We start from the raw sequence: 22,014 nt of genomic DNA, 5'->3' as shown, positions 1-22,014 counted from the left end.
GACTTCTTGAAGACTATCAACATCACCAGAATCTGGATATCATATGTTAAGGTTGTCGTACAAGTGATACAAAAATCTCTTTGCATTTGAATGGATCTCTATGAGAACTGGGCGGTGGGACTAGATTCAGCTGTAAATTACGCCAAAACAGTATGGAACACATTTGTATGTGGCTTTAAATGGCTTTATGGCATCAAGGTTCCGTGGTATCAGATGAGCCTCAAACCATCCTGCTGCTGGCAGATATGCCACAGATACTACAAAGGACATTTATCCTGACTTATTTTCCTGTTGAACTCAATGGAAGAATTATTCAGGAGAAAAAACCCTTGAAGTATCTACAGTATACCTAATAGCAGCATGGTTGATTGAGGCTGGTTTGATAACGTGGACCCTTCATGACCCGAAGCCTACAAATGTACTAATCTAGCCTAATCTAGTCCCACCCCCCAATTCCCATAGAAATCCATTCAAATGTTATAGTTATAGTATCGCTTGTAGGACAACCTGAGAACAAGATATATAAACGGGTATGTCCAGACTCTGGTGATGTTGATAGGTCACAGACATCAGGAAGTCATGGTATGCAATGGATATGCATCCATTGCCCCCCATTGCTCCAGGGGAGGATTCTTTTTTGACGTGTAATGTAAAAAAGAATGTAACATGCCCATCTCGAGCTCATTTTTCTTTCTTTTGACATGGATGTATACACAAACATTGTTAAGTGAACTTTATGACAGACCTAGTTCTTTCATGCCATGGTAGACCCTGGAGACAGAAGACACGTTCTTTACTCATTTCTCCAGAACTAGGGGTGTTGGTTTGTTGCCTTACTGATTGGAATGCCAACTGCCTCTATGACATGGTGCTTTCAATGGATGATTCTGAAAAGTTCTGCATAGAGGAATGATCAAAAATGATCTCTAACGTTATCACTAATTATAGGAAAATACTTATGACTGTCATCTTTGCCAGGGGTGTCTGCTCGAGTATTAAACAAGGGGTGCCAATAATTGTGGAACCTGTTTTTTGGGGATATAGGTTTTTCACTTGAAAAGTGTAAGGCTTTGGTTTTTTCCACTGAATCATTAGTAAAGCGCACTACTTGTGTTAGCATGTTGGAAAATAAAGCGTATGCCAATAATTGTATTTTCTTTTTTGGTTACAGCATTTTCTGCGCATATTCATCAGCTCATTGTACATACGTAACAAGGTCTGTTTTTCTGCCTGTCACCCACTCAGGGATGGGAACCTGTATTGTGGGGTATAAAGCTTGTACCCACACAAAACTACTTTTTAATTCCCTGCCTTGCTTTTACCCAATATGTTTCATACTGTAATCAAGACTATCTTGCTGTATTAACAAATTGTTATTGACCTAAATTTTGGAAGTAGCAGTTTTACTTTACAAAGGACCAAATTCCTACAAATCCAAGTGTGATGTTCTAAATCTCCCTGACTTCCTGAGTGGAGGAGGAGTAGTAGAAATTCCAGCTACCATCCTAAAATCATAGTCTATCTGGAACCAGACTCTGCCCCAGCTGGATACAATCTGGAATTTGGTGATGGACGGTCATTTATAGAGCTGGCCAACTGGTTGGACATGGTCTTGCCAGCACGGTTGCCATCTCAAATTGTTGTAAGGTTGACAATTTCCAAATGAGCTTGAAACCAGCTGGACCACCTTCAGACAAGTCTAGCTGGAACCAAGTTGGAACCAAGCAGGAATTTGTCTTTTTTTTTTTATTTACTCCATCATTGGAGTAAATATTCTGTTATAAGCCAGTTGACACCCCTGATAGGGACAGAATAGAAAGGCACAGGGAGAATGCAATTCTAGTTTTCTGCATTTCTTTTGTTAAGCTAGCTAGGTTTCAAACAAATAAAACAAATTCAAAGCTTCACATTTCCACTCACAGGTCCCAGGTAAAAGTACAGTGACAGACTCAGGATACAGGGTATGACAAACTAACAAAGAGAAACTGAAAAGAACAGGTATAAATACACTACTAACAAGTACACAATGAGAAGCAGGTGAACTGAATGACAAAAGACATGAAAGAAGTACACATCAGGAGTGGGGAGGCAAATGCTTTAAAATGATTTATGTGCATACTTGTGCACAGAGGTACAGATTTCTGGCTTTGAGTGGTTGTTAGTGTTTCTGTTAAAATCCCCTGGCTAAAGTGGTCAGTTGTTTAAAAAATTGCCATCAGCCATCCTCTGTTCACTGGGAGTCATGCCAGCTGAGACTGCTGTTCCGCCTTGTCCTTTTTAGGTGGGTGAAGTTGTTTCGGCAGCAGTGACGTGGAAGAAGCACTCAGAGTCAAAGTTGTTCAAACTAGAAATCTTTAGTTAATAAAACACCCCATGTGCCAACAGATTTATCTGGGGGAAATCTTTGTGCTCTGTGCAACAAGCTTCAAGAGACCAGAGAATTCCAAAGTAACAGAAGGAAATATCCTAGCCTTTATGCAATATAGCTAACCAATCACTTGTCATATAAACATCACATTGTCTCTCTTAACCCACCTTAATATTTTCTGTTACCCTATGAAAGCTGAGCTGTCCTAACCTCTCACCTATGCCACAAGTCAGGCCGCCCGGCCTGGTATCACCAAATCAAACCACTTCCCTGTGAAGACGCACACTGCCTGCGTCAGAAACCAGAACCTTTGGGAACTTGTGTCATGGCCTTCTCGATCTTGTTTTTGTTTGGTTTGTTCTCTTTGGCCTTTAAAACACCTGTGTACAGCTCAATATGTTTGAACAGACACACAGTTTTAACCCTTTGATGCACAACATGGGTCCAAAGTGACTTCTTATTTTATCTTTGCATAGCTTGTGCATCACAGGGTTAAGCACTCAAATGGTAAATGGTTAGCATTTATATAGCGCCTTTATCCAAAGCGCTGTACAATTGATGCTTCTCATTCACCCATTCATACACACACTCACACACCAACGGCAATTGGCTGCCATGCAAGGCGCCGAACAGCTTGTCAGGAGCATTTGGGGGTTAGGTGTCTTGCTCAGGGACACTCCGACTGCCAGACGACTGCTCTTACTGCCTGAGCCATGTCGCCCCAACTCGACTGTTCATCTTAGTAGCATTAAAATGATCCTTTAACCATGATGACTCATCATTGTAGTAATAAACAGCATTTAAAATATAGTATCTAGATATATATGTAAAGATGTAGAGAAAGGGTATTTTTGCATTTCATTTTGTATTCCACTTGGCATCATACTTGGCCCGTCTGGTCCATAGTATTGTGAGTCCACAGGTTGTCCACTGTGGGTGGTACGGTGGAGGTCTCATTTAGCCCTGATGTGAAGACTGCAGGGAGCAGCATGTTGGTGAGGATTCCTGCAGCTAGGAGGACCAGCATGGAGCATAGCGCTAGCCCCCGCCGCAGACACAGCTGCCTGAAAGTCAGCACCTCCCCCACTGTAGTGAGGGTCCCGCTGTCTCTCTCATGCAGCACCTCCAGGTCAGAGTTGAACTGCCAGGGACTGTGCCCCTCTTCATGGTTGTCCGGAGTAATTTCTGCAAGAAGTAAACATGCAAGTTAACACTTTCATTCAGAGTGACCTTTTTTAAATGTGATTGTGTGAATAATCTACTCACACATACACTCAGATAAATGCTTAGAATACACATAATCCCAGATAACCTGTCCATTTGTGTAGTGGTAAACAGTAATCTTTTTTTTTTCTCTGCGATTAAAAATGAGTATATATGCTATACACTCACTGAGCATTTTATTAGGAAGACTATACAAATACTGGGTAGAGTCTTCCGTGGCATGGATTCCACAAGAGTTCCTGTTCCATGTTGACATGATTGCAATTTGTTGCACATTCATGCTGTGGGTTTCCTGTTCTACCACATCCCAAAAGTGTGCTTTTCGATTCAGATCCTGTGACTGGGACTGAAGAACATTGATCTCATTGTCAAGTTCATGAAACCAGTTTGAGATGACTTTTGCTTTGTGACATGGTGCATTATCATGCTGGAAGTAGCCATTAGAAGATGGGTACATTGTGGCCATGAAGGGATGCACATGGTCAGCAACAATACTCAAATAGGCTGTGGCATTCAAGCGAAGATTGGTTTTAACAGGCCCAAAGTGTGCCACGAAAACATTCCCCACACCATTACACCACTGCCACCAGCCTGGACTGTTGACGCAAGGCCGGTTGTGTGCATGGATTCATTCTGTTGGCTCCAAATTCTGACCCTGCCATCTGTATGCTGCTGCAGAAATCTAGATTCATCAGACCAGGTTATTATTCTGAGATACTGTACCATTAGAGTACTGAATTGCTGATACAGGTGAACAGAAGTAAAAAGTTGCGGGTGACTTTTGGCCAGCTGTGGGACTCCAGCTCTCTGAGCAGGGAATCTTACCATGAGAGCCACCCTGCATCTCCATGGGCTGCCCCCGATCTCTCGTCTCTGCTGGCTGTACCCCAGCCCTGACTTGTGCCTGCAAACATCAACACCCTCATATTATTACCATAATATTAAATGTAAAACTTTAAATTCTATAACCTTTCCCTTAGCTTCTCTAATATTTTGAACAATATTTGAAATGATGTGTGACCAAGTAATCAATATCACACATTAAATCTTTCTGCCATATGATTCTTAAATGTTGAAAATCATCACTTTTGGCCATTATAAGCATTTTATAACATTTTGCAGTAGATTGCAGAGAACTTGGTAAACTATTCTAGTATCTACTAACTCCTAGTTGCATATACACAGTTTTTAAGTTGCATATATTTCCAGATATCTTTACAACTAAAACTATACAGATTCCTAATTTCTTCAAATGATAAATATACCTCATTCTTATGCAGATCATATATGTATATAAAAGGGCATATATGCCTTTTTGGGCCTGTCAGGATCTGTGTTTTTCGTTGTCTAGTCTGTTGTTTAAATGCCTGGCATTTCCATGTTTTATTACCCTCGGTGCACACCGTAGTCAGTTCAGTTTATTCTTTCGTTTCACCTGTGTTTCACTTCCTGATTGTTTCCCACACCTGATTACCATTTCCCTGTTGTTACCTGTGTTATAAAAACCCCTTTGTTTGTCTAGTTCATGGCCAGATTGTTATGTGTCCCAATCATACACTCCGGTGTTTATTTCTGATTGACACCTGTTATGACCCGTTTTGTTTTCGCATTTACCTGATCCCGTCTGTCTGGTTTTGAACAGCAGTTTATCATCCTCTTTCTGCTTTTCGACCTCTGTCTTTGGATTCTGTTTTTGTCTGCTCTGTCCGCTTGTTATCAACCCTTCACCTGTGACCATGACTTAGATTTGGATTATCCTTGTTATATCTGTTTGCTGGAGTATTGACCCTTTGCATGGACACTTGATTACGAACTGCTATTCTTGTTTACTGGCTATTGAACCCTGCATGTCTGACCTGCCATTACTACAATAAAGACTTTGAACGAAAAGCTATGTCTTGTTTTCCTGACTGGGTCTGGTGTTCCACATACCTGATAGGACCCACTTTCCCAGTATATTGATCATTTCCGACACATATATTGGGGTTGTACCAGACAGATTCATATTTTTGGTGATATGGGGATTCTCCAATTGTTCCATGTGCTGTCTTCCACATTGCAACTGAATGTGCCAATATTGGGTTCATGACTTGTTCTTTAATTTAAGTTCTTTTTTGTGATAAAGGTCAAAAAGGAGACCTCTGGAGTGAAAATGAGACCTCTTTGACTGGTAACAAATTTATATCAACTATATTTTCTAGTTCTGGTGTTAATAATCCCAAGATATTTCAAAAGATAAGCAGTTGTTGTGCTCGTAAAATAGTTTAGGGCACACCTCTGCACTCAGATTTCCTCATGTGCGAGTGCTGTAAAAGTGCACAGTTCGGAGTTGCATACACAGCTTCTGGATTTCCACACAATATATTTGGCATTGGTGTGCCACCATATTTCACTCATAGTTGGCTGCAAGAGGCCTGAATATCTGAGATGAGCAGTGTCACAACACCAGGGTCATGGTCACTATGGGGCTGGAGCAAAGGGCTCTTAAAGCCAGTATGTAATAGTAATGATGGAAGAAGGTGGCACTTACCTCACTTGTAGCTTTCTTCCAGTCAATATTGACAAAAATGGCAAAACAGAAAGAATCCAACAGGAAATAACCAGTGAAGAGACCAATCCACCAACCTGAGGATAGGAGCAGAGAGATTAGCTTCTGCAGATCAGCAAGAGGGCAATAGACAGTACTTTATGCATGAAAGCTGGTGTTACTGCACTAAAGGAGGAAAGGAAATGTAAAAGCAATATTTGAAATTGAACATGGCTGATGGATTTGGGACAGGAACTTTCATTTTGTCCTTACCGGTGATTCTGAGTTTTGTTGCAAACATTAACGACGCACCGATGGGAAGGCACACAAAGTAGCCAAATACCAGAATAGAAGCTGCTCCGATCTTCTGTTTTGCCGTACCCCTGAAAATGCCTGCAACCGCACACTGTGAAGGATACAGCTCATCACATGTAGAACTTCATCAAACTGCTTAAACAATGGTTAAAGTAAAACTTCAGCAACTTCAGGTAGATCACAAATTAAATGAATACTTATCCGAATATGATAATGCTCGTTACTTACCCATATTCCATCAAAGATTTGAAATGGTGTGTACATAACGATAGCCTCACCAGTCCTTCTCCTGATCTGCCTGTGAGTTCAGAGGAAGAGAATAATGGAAAATAGATTGAACTTATTGTGGTCATATGTAAATAATGCACCTTTGATGATGTTCTAATACTTTTGGAGGGGACTGTATTACAATCAATGGTACTTACTCATCATTTGTGAAGACAATGGCTATTGCATCTGATGATGACCCAACGATCACTGCTACGCATAGGGAGATCACAACTGTACACCATAAAAACAACAGGGGCTCACTTGAAACCTTTGAAACATAATGAATGCAGACATAATGCATAATGCAAGCCGCCCATGTTAATTATGAGCTTTTTAGCCACACTGGATCCTTCCTGGGAAAGCAGAATAATGATATGAGGTCAGAATCTTCTTTTGGTTTGATTAGGGAGTGTTTGTGATAATAGAGGAACAAAAAGGAGGAAAGAAGTCAGGAGGAGGTTGTGGATGGACTGGGCTTAGACTGAACTGAAGCTGCCAGGTGACTGAACTGAAATCGAGTGGCCAGTGAAACAAACCCACAGTGTGTTGTAATTATATTTTTACAGTATTCTGGTTTTGTTCAATGATTCCACTCTCTTCTACCGTTTCCACGATTCCCTTTATAACCATATTGAAACATGTATCAAGTATTTCTAACTGCATTATTTAAGTATTGTAAAAACAACTAAACAGCGAAGCTATAGGTATCTTTTGTGTGGGTGATCTAAACAAATGTTCCTATAGTATTGCACAATAAATGAGTTACTTGAACCAATGAGGTTGGAATTGCAAGATTTCTTCAAAGATATGAATGCACAATGCATGTTTTGAACAGCGCTTACCGTTTTGAACCTTGTGCCTAAGGTTTTTAAAATTGAGCACAAACTTCGGAGATTAGCTTCAAAGTCATTGTAAAAAACTGTAATTTCTTTAAAGTTTAGCTTTTTGCCTCAGGTTTAATGTGAGAGGCTGACGTGAACTGTTTTTCCCAGTCAGAAGATGCTAATTCGTTCATTCTGATATGACAGGAATACAGCATTAGGCTTTGTTGCTATGGATTTACATTACATTTACAGCTTTATTCGAAGATTTAAATCATGGCCACATAATCCCTTTGTTTGAGGCTTGTGACACCTCCTCCTGGCCCGCTGCAAGGAGAGGGAAAACGTAGCAATAGGCTATTGCTGTCACCCTCCGGTGGGATTCCCAATAACGACGTCTCCGACGATTTGCTAATGTGTTCCTCCAGCCCAATGTATACTCCCTCAGTGAGGCCTGGAAGGCAGCAGCTTGTCGAAATAGTAACCTAATCGTGGCGGGTTTAGCAAACTAGCTAGCTCAGGAACATAAATACAGATACATTTCATAAAAATAAAGAAAATTTGCTTGCAGTGACGGGTTCTGGAGGGTCTGTTCGGGTGTGGGAGCCTGGCATGTTTTGGGAGCACTCATTACATTACACTCAACCTCTTAGAAGTCAAATCAGTGTCAGACAGCACATAACGGTACTGAAGGCTGATCTTCCCTCCATGTTAAATGCCATGTATGGGGTTTGAGAAGTGATGCCAGAGACAGTGGGTTTCACTACCAAAAGTTAAATATGAGTTAATTGGCTTTTGTGCAGCATGTGATCTGGCAGCACCCTAGTAAATGACTTTGCTGTTTCCAAAATGGGTTCACTACCTGTATTCAATGAACTGCAGCAGACAGCATGTGCATGCATGTATGATGCCCAGACAATGTGGTGTTTCTCTCGCCCTCCTACCTGCACATATTATGGAGATCTTGCAGGACAGCTGAGCCTGCTGTACATTTCCAGCTCCCAGAGCATTCCCCACAATCACAGTGGCAGCTGCATTGATGCCTACAAAAATCTGAAGGCAAATATAATTCAGTCAAATGTACCATGGATCTGTGCAGACAAGAAGTATTTAGTACAATCACAGCCCAGTTTGGGAACCCCTAACTCAGAGGAGTGCTTTGGACATGGCACTGCTTGAGACTGCTGAGAAGAATATTATACTGAGTGTGGTAGCAGTTGCATTGGTCGACTCAACCATGTAAAACAACAACATTTGATCCTCAATATCTCACCCATTTCAAAATCTCAATGCCATTTTGCAGGTCTACTACACTGGCAATGGGCTCACCAAAAAATCTGAAATAATAAAGTGCTCACATATGTATGCATCAACACATTTATCCAGGGTGATATACAATGGGCCTACATGAATGAGAGCATAGCAAAATACGCCCTACAATATACACTCTAATGCAGGATCTATCAATTAAATCACACAAATGTAAACATGTATACTATATACCAACACAGTTTGTGGGCAAGCCATGTTGAAAGAGTGACATGCGGTCGTAAATAGGACACATGGGAATGTTGGATTAAAGCATGCTTCAGAAAAATGTTAAAGAATTATATTGCCTGTGCCTTTAATTTTCAAAACAATACGTTTTACAGTGCGCTACTCAAAGATCATGAAGTCTTTGAGAGAAGGTTAGAATCTGGGGTGAGTCAATGTTGTTTGGCAGAATATAGAGGAATTAGACTGCTGACAGAATATAGTCATGATCAAGGTTTGCTCCACCCTAAATTAAGCCTTAAAGCCCTTGTTTCTCAGCAGAAGTACATGACAGTAACACAATCAGACAACCTGCTAAATTGGTTTCACCAGTTAATCCTTCAGGTGTATTTACCTTTTGTGGAATACCAGCCACCATACGGATGATTGACTGTGATCCCAGCTCAACCTCACTGATCAGACCTGTAGTGAAGATTTGGTGATATACATTTTTAAAATGATTTACTCTAGGTGCACTCAGTTTATCATTTAAGTATAAAATGTATAATGTAATTAATAAACCATGAAATAAGATTGTAGCTTACTTTATTAGCTGGTTTTAAAAGACAACACAAACCAGGGATGGGAAAAAATACACCAAAATGTATTTATGTATATTTTTACACGTGGAGTATTTTGTATCATAAATGTATTTTGTATTTTGAAAATACAACAAAATACATGTCCTGATGAGCATTAGACCAGTGGTTCAAAGGCTTCATATACAGTACAGTGCCTGCAAAACAATGGTAACAGTAAGAATAACAATTTCTTATTTCTGCTATATACTTACACCATAAGCATTTGAGGTCAATAGGCAATCAGCTTTACCTGCAGGGTATTTACATGTGTATGTGCTTTACCATTTTACAGAAACAGTTCTTTTTGTGTGTCAGGTGTAATTCTATCCTCGTAACTCTCATCTTTCATACATGGAATCAATCTGGTTGCCCTCCTTTGAACCTGGGTGCCTCTATGTCCTTCTTATAGTGTGGCCCCCAGAACTGCACACAGTAATACAAGGCAAGTATAACTTCCTTGGACTTAAAATCAATACTCCTGGCTATGTATCCTAGCATAGGCATCTTCTGTGCTAGGCTAGGCGTATCTAGGAACTCATGCCCCACTACAAGCCCTCTCTAATGGCCAGGGCCACGGCTGTCATTACATAGGGTACAGGTTTATGGGGCATTGGGACTCCTTTTGGGACAGGGGCGAGCTGTACAAGCGTGACGGGCTGCACCTGAACAGGAGGGGAACCTTTGCACTGGGCCAGTGTATGCTTAGAGTAGCACAGGATTATTTAAACTCGGGACTTGGTGGGCAGGGAGAATAGAGAGTGTAATGTACAGGGAGGTACAGGCTGCCCAGACAGAAACGGCAAAGGCTACATGAAATGGTGAGAGCAATAACAAAATCTTTTCAGGGCAAAAATCAAATAATGGTGGCTTGGGACAGCAGGGAGCGAGGGAAATGATAGAAGCAACAAACCGAAATGTCTTTGTTTATATGTTTGAAGCACAAAAAATAAGTTCCACACAGTACTTCAGTAAAGCTGGGAATGTGTCTGTGTTTTAAGGAACCCGGGAAGAAGTCATGTTAGGTCAAGATTCAAGGGGTCTTGCATTTCTTTAAGTAGGATGGATGTCAGGTTAATTTTATTGTGCTGTAGGATGGGAGTTACAGTTCTTCGTTTTTTTTTTTATTTGTTTAAACTTGTTACCCACAGAGGGCACTGGCGTGGTCTGGATTTGATCAGAGACCATGGGGTTCAACCATGCACCACAGTGTGGTGCCCTACCTAAATGAGCCATCCAGCAACCTGGAGCTTTTTATTTAAATAATAAAGAGGAGCAACTGATCATTAAGGGATTCAGCAGAGATAGTGCACACTATGCATTTTCCACACAGGACTCATTAGCTGAGTGTTGGGTACATTTTCCATGACTCGCTGTAGTCTTTCTGCAACAACTGAAAGGTAAATAACATAAAACAACAGCCAGTTAGTTACCTGCTAGGAATCCCCCAATCTCAATCATCCATAAATCCAGACATGCCAGGAACATGCTGGGTATGGCTAAGCGGACAAAGGATCCCCATTCCTGCAGACATTCCACTGACCAGCCTAAAGGGGAACCACACATATGACACCCAAAGCAGAATTTGCCCACACTTCTCATATGCATTGGTATGATCTGGGATCAGCACTTGAATACACAGGAATGTGTTTAAAAATGCAGGTGACACATGGTGAGGATGAGTGCAGTAATAACCTAGTTATCCCTTGCACCTGAACTTACCTCCCCAGGTGGGCTTATGCAAACCCTTACAGAGAATGTAAGCAAACAGGAACAAAGCCAGGCAGTACTGGGATATCAGGTTGGCTGCAGCCGAACCACTGTAAATAACACACAATTGACTTATTATTCTACAAAAAACCTTGATGTCAGGTGGGGCTTCTTGTAACACAAGATTTCACAAGTCAGGGTCACACAGAAATGATTCAGAAGATTTGTGGGTGCCTGAATTGTTTTGGTCTCCATTATTAAATTGTACATATTGTCACTGGGTGAGCAATGAAACATGGGATATTAGTATACCGTGAATTTCAAATAACACTAAGAAAAATGAAATATATTTCATCAAAAGATTTCAATACTCACACTACACCAAGGTCCAGAACGAACAGAAAGATGTAGTTGATCAGTGCATTCAGGACATTTCCCACAATTCCTGCGATTACCTGGGGCCATAGTATACCCTAAAATGAATGATTTATTAAAATAACGCCCATGGAAAAACAGGCACTCATATGTAGACATGCATTCTGTGTTTTTCTTTACCTGACTTTGAAGATACCTTACTTGTAGCTCGAACAGAAAGGCTGCCTATAAGAAACACACATTTAAATGCATTAGTAAATGCGCTTAAAGGTTTCAAATGCAGTCATTGCGTATTGTGCCCATGGAGGTTGATAGAACAGGAAAAAGGCAAACTGAGGCATCTGTTTATTGATGTCAAAACAGAATTATGTAAAAATGTTTTTGCACATTGGTATCGGTGTGTACATGTGTGCACATACATTACGTACAACTGTGAGTGAATGTGTGTACGTGCTGTGTTGGAGAACGTGTGTTTGTGTGTGTGTGTGTGTGTGTGTGTATATAACTGTGAGTGAATGTGTGTATGTGCTGTGTTGGAGAATGTCTGTTTGTGTGTACTCACAGGTAGTGCAGGCATAAAGATCTCCACATACATCTGGGACAGCCTTACATGGTCAAAGAGCACCATCAGAGTATGACGCAGCAAAACAAAGAAAAACAACACAAAAAAAAAAACATACGTTAGAATAGAATTCTGATGCTGGTGAGCCGATAGGATTTCAGGTAAAATACCTAGGCATCCTTACCTGGCCACCTCTGGGCTTTGCTTGAAGGCCAGGAGGATAGACTCTGTATTGATAAGAATAGCCCAGCATGGGCAACAAGCCAGAAGTAAAATGAGGATAGCCCTCTGCAGAATGACCCCCACTCTCTTTAAGTTACTGCTCCCAAAGGTCTGCAAAGAAGTCAAATACCAATTTAATTCATGGGAAGATGTCTGGCAGGAAACACTACATAAAGTAAGGATGTATTAAAAATGGCAGTAAATAGAATTATTTTGCTTAGTTTTCCTCCATAATTGCAGAAATGTATACGTATGCTAATGTTAACTCATGTTAAATCTTTTTTATACGGTTCAGTGTTCTCATGCACTGTTTTGGAAAGCTGACAGTGACAAATGCAAACAGAGCCTGCCTGCTAGTTGACAGCTAATAATGTGGCTATTGTATAGCCTACTGTCAGATATTCTGCTGGAAAAAATGTAACAGGAGAGAAATAAAATGAACAAACAGTTATACTTTATTTATATACGTTATTACCTGAGATATGAATGTGTCACATACTGTTGCCAATCCTTGTCCAATTGAAATACCAGTAATAGACACAATCTAGCAGACAAATGTAAAATAATGATTGAACCTTCCAAAACATCAAGAAATATCAAACACTTTTTAAAGCCAATTCCATGTGCTGTAAATAATTGCTTCACCCACATTCAGATACAGTAATTACAGTTGTCTCTGACATTAGGAGCGTTTGAACACGTGGAGCCACCGTCTTTCAAATGTGACTGGAAACTGGAGTGCTGACGGTCATGTTTTTGTGTATGACTATCTGTTTTATGAGTCTGAGCTTTTCCAATTTGTTGCCAATTTACTGTACCTTTTTAATTGTATTGTAAAACATTTATACCTAAATAAATCAGATTTAACATATTGTACATGCTATGGTGAACTTTCACACTTTGCATCCCACACTGGAAATAAGTCATTACAATATTACCACCTCATTTTGTCATTATTCGCAATAGAGCACAATACACACATTGTGAACATACAACTTATCTCCTAAAAAGAACATACAGCCTCACTCGAACCAATATGATTTGAGCCCTCAAATTAAATCATCCAATGAACCAATGAATCCAATGCTATAAAATAGTACCTCCATATCAGTAAACTCTTGGTAAATGGTAAATTTGGCATTTATATAGCGCCTTTATCCAAAGCGCTGTACAATTGATGCTTCTCATTCACCCATTCATACACATAATCACACACCGACAGCGATTGGCTGCCATGCAAGGCACTGACCCGCTCATCAGGAGCATTTAGGTGTCATTTAGGTGTCATTTAGGTGTCTTGCTCAGGGACACCTCGACACAGCCCGGGCGGGGGATCGAACCAGCAACCCTCCGACTGCCAGACAACTGCTCTTACTGCCTAAGCCATGTCGCCCTCTTGGGAAGAGTTGCACGAAGACAACCCTTACTGAGCACAATTTTGTATTTTTTGTTATTTAGCTGACACTTTGTTTGTTATTTAGCTGTCCTGCAGTTCTATAATCAGCAGGGAGGTTGTTTCAAGCATGTTGGAGAGCCTGCCACAGTTCTTCTGCAGACTTTGGTTGGCTCCTTGCATCTGATCTCAGATAGCCTTCACCAAGTTTTATGTAAAAAGTAGTCAATTGCTTACTATTGTTTGTTGCCAATATATTACTTTTTTAATTAAATACAAAAATTTCTTTGCAAAATTAAATCTTTTGGAAAATTTGGAAATCTCAAATGTGTTCTTTTATGCTAACACACACAAAAAAAATAAACAAATATATAATAAAGTAATAAAGTCTAGGGTGCCTAAATCTTCTGCACAGTACTGTATGACCAAGCCTCAGCAGTTAGTAAGGGCTTTCTTCATGCCACCCTTCCAAAGAGTTTGTTGATATGGAGGTGGCGTTTCATGGTTCTTTTTGAGACTTGGTGACCCCAAGATGCAACCAATCTCTGCAATTCTTGCTATAGTACTACCGTGTGAACATATTACATTGTATCATACTGTCTCAGATTACATGAAGTCAAAACATTAATTTGCTACATCAAAGAAATCCAATAATGTAAATAAATTATTAATAGATATAAATAATGACAAATATGGCTGATTAGTTCAGGGAGAGGTCACTCACAGATGTGGCTAGAGTAACTCCAGCCAGCTCTGTCTTCCCCAGATGTCCACAGAATACAGTGCTGACAAAAGGTATTAAAAAGACCAGAAGCTGAACAACGCACTGTGAGTGAGACAGGGAGAGGGAGAGAGAGAGAGAGAGAGAGAGAGAGAGAGAGAGAGAGAGAGAGAGAGAGAGAGAGAGAGAGAGAGAGAGAGAGAGAGAGAGAGAGAGAGAGAGAGAGAGAGAGAGAGAGAGAGAGAGAGAGAGAGAGAGAGAGAGCAACAGCAACTTTAAAACATTAACAGAACTGAAATGTTTGACCATCGCAATAGGTATGGCAATTGTTTTCAACTCACATCATAGCTTCACATCATATACACAAAACATTGATTTTACATAACAGTGCTACAGATTATGCTAAATTAATCACAAATCATTTGCTCTGAAATGACAAAAACATAAAAACAAGACAGGCAATCATACTGTGTGACATGAGTCAAAAACTGATATGCATTAGAAAAACAATCAAGAAAGATATGGAATCTCACCATGAGTCCAGCTAATTTTGAAAAGTGAGAAAATTGTTTTTTGCAGTTCAGAGGGATCCCACGCCGCAGACATCTGAAACATCCAGTCTGTTCACTTGAATCTGAGTCTGTGAGGGTGTTTGGGTCAGAATGGTTTCCAATAATCTCGCCAGTGCCTGCATGGATCACCTCCATTCTGTAACTAAAGGCACACATATTGAAAACTGTTTAAATATAAATTCATATTGGTGCTGTTTGCATCTATACTAGAATGACATAATATGATATGAGACGTATTTTAACACTGTAATCGGTGTCGTAGTAGGCCTATACACTCAGTGAGCTTCTTTATTAGACGTATTACTTAGACTAACTGGTCTTCTGCTGCAGTACCCGGTTCACTTAAAGGTTTGACATGTTGTGTGTTCAGAAAGGCTCTTCTACAGACCACTGTAATGTGTGATGATTTGCTTTACCGTCACCTTCCTGTCAGCTTTGACCAGTCTGGCCTTTCTCCTTTGACCTCTCTCATTAACAACCCATTCTCTGCAAACTCTAAATGGTAAATAGCAGGCATTTATATAGCGCCTTTATCCAAAGCGCTGTACAATTGATGCTTCTCCATTCACCCATTCATACACACACGCACACACCGACACAGCCTGGGCGGGGGATCAAACCGGCAACCCTCCGACTGCCAGACGACTGCTCTTACTGTCTGAGCCATGTCGCCCCTAGGCACTGTTGTGTGTGAAAATCCCAGGAGATCAGCAGCAGAGATACTCAAACCACCCTGTCTGGCACCAACATTCATTCCACGGTCAAAGTTACTTAGATCACATTTCTTCCCCAACTTGCGTTGTGCCGTGCCTAACCACCCCGCTAGCTGTGCCAATATCCATGATATACCATGGGTTCTCGTTTCATAACACTTAATGTTTATGAGCCATACGATACAGTTGTAACCTACATACAAGATAGTTTCACAGAGCATGCTTTACTCGTTTCTCCAGAACTAGGGGTTCTGGTTTGTGATTGATTGATTGGAATGCAAACTATGGCCTGTTCAGGTTCAACTAAGGGGCAGTAGGTTTTGTGCGTTAATGCCTAAATTCTGGCGCAATCCATCACTATAAGTAGGCTAAAAATGGGAATGACAGGCTATCCATTAATGTCAGCAAAACATTTAATAGGCTATTTTTCATTTATTTAATTAAATAGGCTACAACACTCATGCCAGGTTACCATAATCCTTAATCCACACTGTGGATCACTCCAGCCTCCTGTCCGCCCTGACAGCAACGGGGATCTGTGGCACAGCCCTGGACTGGATTGAGTCCTACCTCCCTGGTCACTCCTTCCGGGTTGCCTGAGCTGGTACGGTATCGACACCTCGGCCCCTTGCCACAGGAGTTCCCCAGGGCTCAGTCCTAGGCCCGCTTCTTTTTTCTCCTTCCCTTGGCCCTGTTATCACTGCACATGGTCTATCCTAGCACTGCGATACCAAACTCTTCACCTGATTCCCACCATCTGATACACAGGGTTCAGCCCGTATCTCTGCCACCAAAACTAGCTAGTTAACTAGTTTTACAACAGGCAAGGTCGGATTTAACGTTTCATGTTATCAGGTCATCATCCCATTGTTTCTCTGTGCGGCCGCCGATGAGCATCTGGTGTTTATGAGCTAACGTTAGCTGCCAACAACGTTCGTGAAGGACATGAGCAATATAATTAGAAGTTGCGGTTTAGTTTTCCTCCCCATGCTTCTGACACTTTGAAACATATCGGGCGTCTCTGTGTCACTGATTGCGCCAAGCACCTGAGGCCGCCCTGTAAACGGACTGTAGGATCTGGGTTATCTTTACATTACATTATCTTCCCTTTTAAGAATCGGAAAACGGGTTACAAACATTCTGATTTAACCTATAGGCGAACGTTTGTCTACACTTACTAGAGACTTATTTGCATGAAAACGGAGAAAAAAAGTCTTACCGTAGTTTCCTCTGAATTCTTATAAAACTGCTACGGGAAGAAATGCGAAATAGAACAGAACTGTTTTCGATACGCGTCCCCTTCCATTTTCTCCTATTTATTAAGTAGTCAGGTATGGAGACTGGAGAACTACCTAAACACGCCCCTTGTTTCCCCCCATTTGGACGCAACATTGCCATGTTTAGGCACGGTAGATTTTCATGTATTTCGCACCTAGTGTTGTTGAAATTATATATTCATGTGATTATTTTATTATTAATTGCTTATCCTATTATTACTTTTTATACATGGTCCCGCATTCCAATGTTTGAGCAAAATAACATAATCTCAAATAAAATAGTCATGTTTTGTATTTGGTTGCATATTGTTTGCATGCCATGACTTCTTGAAGACTATCAACATCACCAGAATCTGGATATCATATGTTAAGGTTGTCGTACAAGTGATACAAAAATCTCTTTGCATTTGAATGGATCTCTATGGGAACTGGGCGGTGGGACTAGATTCAGCTGTAAATTACGCCAAAACAGTATGGAACACATTTGTATGTGGCTTTAAATGGCTTTATGGCATCCAGGTTCTGTGGTATCAGATGAGCCTCAAACCATCCTGCTGCTGCCAGATATGCCACAGATACTACAAAGGACATTTATCCTGACTAATTTTCCTTTTGAACTCAATGGAAGAATTCCACTGAATCATTAGTAAAGCGCACTACTTGTGTTAGCATGTTGGAAAATAAAGCGTATGCCAATAATTGTATTTTCTTTTTTGGTTACAGCATTTTCTGTCCATATTTATCAAGGGTGCCAATAATTCTGGAGCTCATTGTACATACATAACAAGGTCTGTTTTTCTGCCTGTCACCCAGTCAGGGATGGGAACCTGTATTCTGGGGTATAAAGCTTGTACCCACACAAAACTATTTTTTAATTCCCTACCTTGCTTTTACCCAATATGTTTCATACTGTAATCAAGACTATCTTGCTGTATTAACAAATTGTTATTGACCTAAATTTTGGAAGTAGCAGTTTTACTTTACAAAGGACCAAATTCCTACATAGCCAAGTGTGCTGATGTTCTAAATCTCCCTGACTTCCTGAGTGGAGAAGGAGTAGTAGATATTGGCGTCGGGCAGGGTTGGTGCGTCAGCAGCCCTTCTCACTTTTGTGATGTTTTTAAACTTTACAGGTCTTTTTGGTTTTACCCCCCATAATTTTAATTGCGGGTTTTTAAATGTTTGTAAAACACAATCAGAAGGTGAAGTTTTGATCGGAATGAACGTCAAACATTTTGGATTTGGCAAAGCCGTTTTGATGAGTACTTTTGCGTGTCATCTTGGGCTCAACCGCGTCAGATACAAATCCAAAATAATCAAAAGAAATGTAGACACATGCAAGCTTATCATAGCCATTTGCCTGCTTTTATCTGGAGATATTCATCAGTGCCCTGGTCCGGTTAATGCGAATGAGGAAGTCAACAACCTGGCGGATCTACTGGAGAGCAATAACACCTTCTCTCAGGTAAGCATGGTAAACAGTGAACCTGCTGGTTTTACCTGTGACATCCTTACTGATCCGTCTCCACCTCTTTGCTGTCCGGGGGCTGCGTCGAGGGTCGGGGGAGACGATGCCAGGCGAACCGAGCGTGGCGTATTGGGAGAAGGAGTTGGTGTGGCAGGGTTCGGTACCAGACGCAAGGGCGACTTCGGGCGGAGTGCGGGAGCGGCGGCCACCGGCGTACCTGTCGCGGAGAGTCGAGATCCGTTCTGTACGGCCCACAGTGCTTACAGAAGCAACATTAACCCTGTTTTTAAAAAACATCGCAGACTGAACTTTTTTAAAACTGTTAATCACTCTCAGGTGATCTGGGACCCACGGCTCAAACCCAGGGGTATTTTTGGAGGACATATTAACATCCGTAGCCTCACCCCAAAGGCTGAACAAGTGCATCATCTTCTTAGTAACTTTAACTTAGATTTTCTATGCCTGTCAGAGTCGTGGTTACATAGCAACTCTCCATCTGCTGCATTACATGTACCAGGCTATAACACCTTTAGACAGGACAGATCTAAGGGAAGAGGGGGTGGGGTCATGATCTATATCAAAGACCATATCAACTGTCATCAAATATGCTGGCCTTTTAATCATGATTTAGAATGTATTGGACTGAATATAATGCTCTCACCTGAAATGTCCTTTGTGCTCATTGTTGTATATCGTCCACCTTCTTCCAATAATGATTTTTAAAAAGCTGCTTCAAGCATGTGATTTTAAAACTGAGGTAATACTACTTGGTGATCTGAATTGTAACTGGCTAGATAAGACTAATAGGAAAGCCCTTAAGCAGGTCACAGATAGTTTGGATTTTACGCAACTGATGGAAGGACCAACTAGAATAACTGCATCCTCCCAGACACAGATAGACTTAATATTCAGCAACAAGCCTGAAAGAATTGTTAAGACATTCAATTTTATTACTGGACTGTCCGACCATAATTTGACATTAATGTCAAGAAAACTCAGAAAGAAGCGCTTTTATCATTCTCATAAACCTGTGGAGCAACTTAGGATTCCAAAAAATGAAATGGTTAATTTTGAAAGAGCAGTTCAGCAGACTGATTGGAAAAATATACTTACTGGGAGCAACGTAGAAGCAGATTGCAAAACGCTTACAACCAAGTTACATAGTTTAGTTGAGGAGTTCACTAAAAAAGTGAAAGGAAAGAAAAAAACAATGCACTTCCTTGGCTCAATACTGAAATATTTAACCTGATGAAGGAAAGAGACTCTGCATTGAAAAGAGCTCTGAAGACTAAATTAAATAGTGATAGGCAGAGGTTCACCTCATTACGTAACAAAGTAACCAAAGCAATCAGAAAGGCCAAAGCCAACTTTTTTATAACAATTATCAATGAGGCAAAGGGTAACACAAAGCTGATCTGGGAACAGATTAAGAATGTAATGGGGATCAACCACAGGCCTAGGAAGCAGTTAGAGCTGAAACTGACTGGTAAGCTAATGCAAGACCCAGCACAAATAGCTGTAGCCTTTAATGAATATTTTATCAACTCTGTAGCCAAAATCGCACAGAATTTCCCCTTAACAACAGAAAATATTATTAAGGTTGACGAAAGCAAGCCTTCCTTCAGCATTCAACCCATCTCTGAACTTAAGACTCAAGCAATCATTAATTCTCTTAGAACCTCAACGGCGAAGGATATATATGGTATGGATTCTATAATGCTTAAATCTCTGAAAGAATACATAGTCCCCCCTATCACACAAACTATTAACCTGTCAGTATTACAGGGGACATTCCCAAGTACCTGGAAGACTGCAATTGTATCTCCCATATTCAAGTCAGATGATCCCCAGAACATATGCAACTATCGCCCAATCAGCATTTTACCTGTGATTTCCAAGGTTGCTGAGAAGTGGGTATCAGAGCAGCTTGTTTCTTTCTTAAATAATGGTCCATTTAATCTCCATCCCGTGCAGTTTGGCTTCAGGGCCCATCACTCCACTGAAACAGCTAACTGTTTCTTCTTAGAGAAGGTCCGCGCAATGGTCGACAAAGGAGGTGTTCTTAGACCTTTGCAAAGCTTTCGACACACCTTATTGCCAAACTGTCTGCTTTTAACTTCTCCTCGTTAGCACTCAAATGGATTGAGTCATACCTAACTGGTAGAAGCCAACATGTTTCTGTGAACAACCACTGTTCATCAGCTCTTAACCTATGCACCGGTGTACCTCAAGGATCAATACTTGGCCCACTTCTGTTTAGCCTATATATTAATGATCTGCCATCTGTCTGCCCTGATGTTGAAACACAATTATATGCAGATGACACTGTAATATATGTGCATGCCAAGACCAAACATCTGGCTGCTGCCAAACTCATCACAGCTATGGATCAGATCACAAATTGGCTGAACCGTTCATGCCTTCAACTTAACGTAAATAAAACTGTAGGAATGTTTTTCACTAAAAGACAATGTAACACCGTGTCCAATATATCAATCTCAGGTAAAAATATTAGCATTGTGCCACAATTTAAATATCTGGGTATCATTATTGACTCCAATCTGTCATTCAAAGCACACATTAAGAAAGTATGCCAAAGAGTCAAGTTTAGCCTAACTAATTTTAAATACATCAGAAATGTAATACCTTTTAATGCTGCCAAATTATACATGAACGCCATGATTATGTCACATCTGACATACTGTTTGACAAGTTGGGGACAAACTAACAGCTCGTCACTCAAACCACTAGCAATTCTCTACAAGCAAACCCTTAAAGTCCTTGACCAGAAGCCTAACAGCTCTCATCATTGTATCATCCTAAATAACCGTAAACTTCTGAGCTGGGAAGATGTGATCAAATACAAAAACATCTGCCTGGTCTACAAAGTCTTGCATAACACTGCTCCTCCTCCTCTTAACTCATTCATAATCCAATGTAACAATAGCAGTCAGATCACCAGAAGCACCACACGAGGCGACTTCTTAGTCCCATTTAGGAAAAGTACATTTGGTCAATTATCATTCTCTGTTATAGCAATACAAAACTGGAACTCAATACCTACCTACATAAAAAATATACATACATACTCCACCTTTACAACACACCTTAAAACATGGCTTTGCGATAACTACAACTGCATACATTAATCTCTGTCAGATGTGACGCTACTATGTCTGTACGCGATTATGTCTGTATGTTGCTGTGTCTGTATGTCTGCTATGACTATTTGCTCTTCCCTTGTCCCCTTGTACTGTTTTATCTCATGTACTGCATTGATGTTGCTGCCATTTGTGCTTGCATGTCTTGTCTCCCCGCATGTTTGTGCTTGCTCCAATTCTGCTTGATATGTTTGTATGTCTTGC

General features: G+C 40.7%; 2 protein-coding genes across 2 annotated transcripts in view; one reads left to right on the top strand and one right to left on the bottom strand.

Moving 5' to 3' along the window:
* Positions 1-3,248: 3,248 nt before the first annotated feature.
* Positions 3,249-17,178, bottom strand: LOC133108281 (multidrug and toxin extrusion protein 1-like). Its single transcript, XM_061217750.1, has 17 exons — positions 17,124-17,178; positions 15,153-15,333; positions 14,623-14,724; positions 12,981-13,049; positions 12,468-12,616; positions 12,284-12,326; positions 11,902-11,946; positions 11,722-11,819; positions 11,359-11,456; positions 11,070-11,183; positions 9,414-9,481; positions 8,470-8,578; positions 6,860-6,935; positions 6,393-6,502; positions 6,123-6,217; positions 4,418-4,496; positions 3,249-3,553 (listed from the first exon to the last, which is right to left on the bottom strand). Exons 2-17 carry the CDS (start codon positions 15,324-15,326, stop codon positions 3,249-3,251), a joined length of 1,734 nt encoding a protein of 577 aa, XP_061073734.1. The 5' UTR covers positions 15,327-15,333; positions 17,124-17,178.
* A 3,465-nt stretch (positions 17,179-20,643) lies between these two features.
* Positions 20,644-22,014, top strand: part of glod4 (glyoxalase domain containing 4) — a 137,449-nt gene continuing 136,078 nt past the window's right edge. The window contains exon 1 of the mRNA XM_061217370.1: positions 20,644-20,655. The gene's annotated coding sequence lies outside the window, so the exon portion shown is untranslated. The remainder of the gene's footprint in view (positions 20,656-22,014) is intronic.

This window comes from Conger conger, chromosome 13, assembly GCF_963514075.1.
Source record: "Conger conger chromosome 13, fConCon1.1, whole genome shotgun sequence".
Lineage (NCBI taxonomy): Eukaryota > Metazoa > Chordata > Actinopteri > Anguilliformes > Congridae > Conger > Conger conger.
Note: the sequence above shows the minus strand (reverse complement) of the source record. Positions and strands in the feature narration are given on the sequence as shown.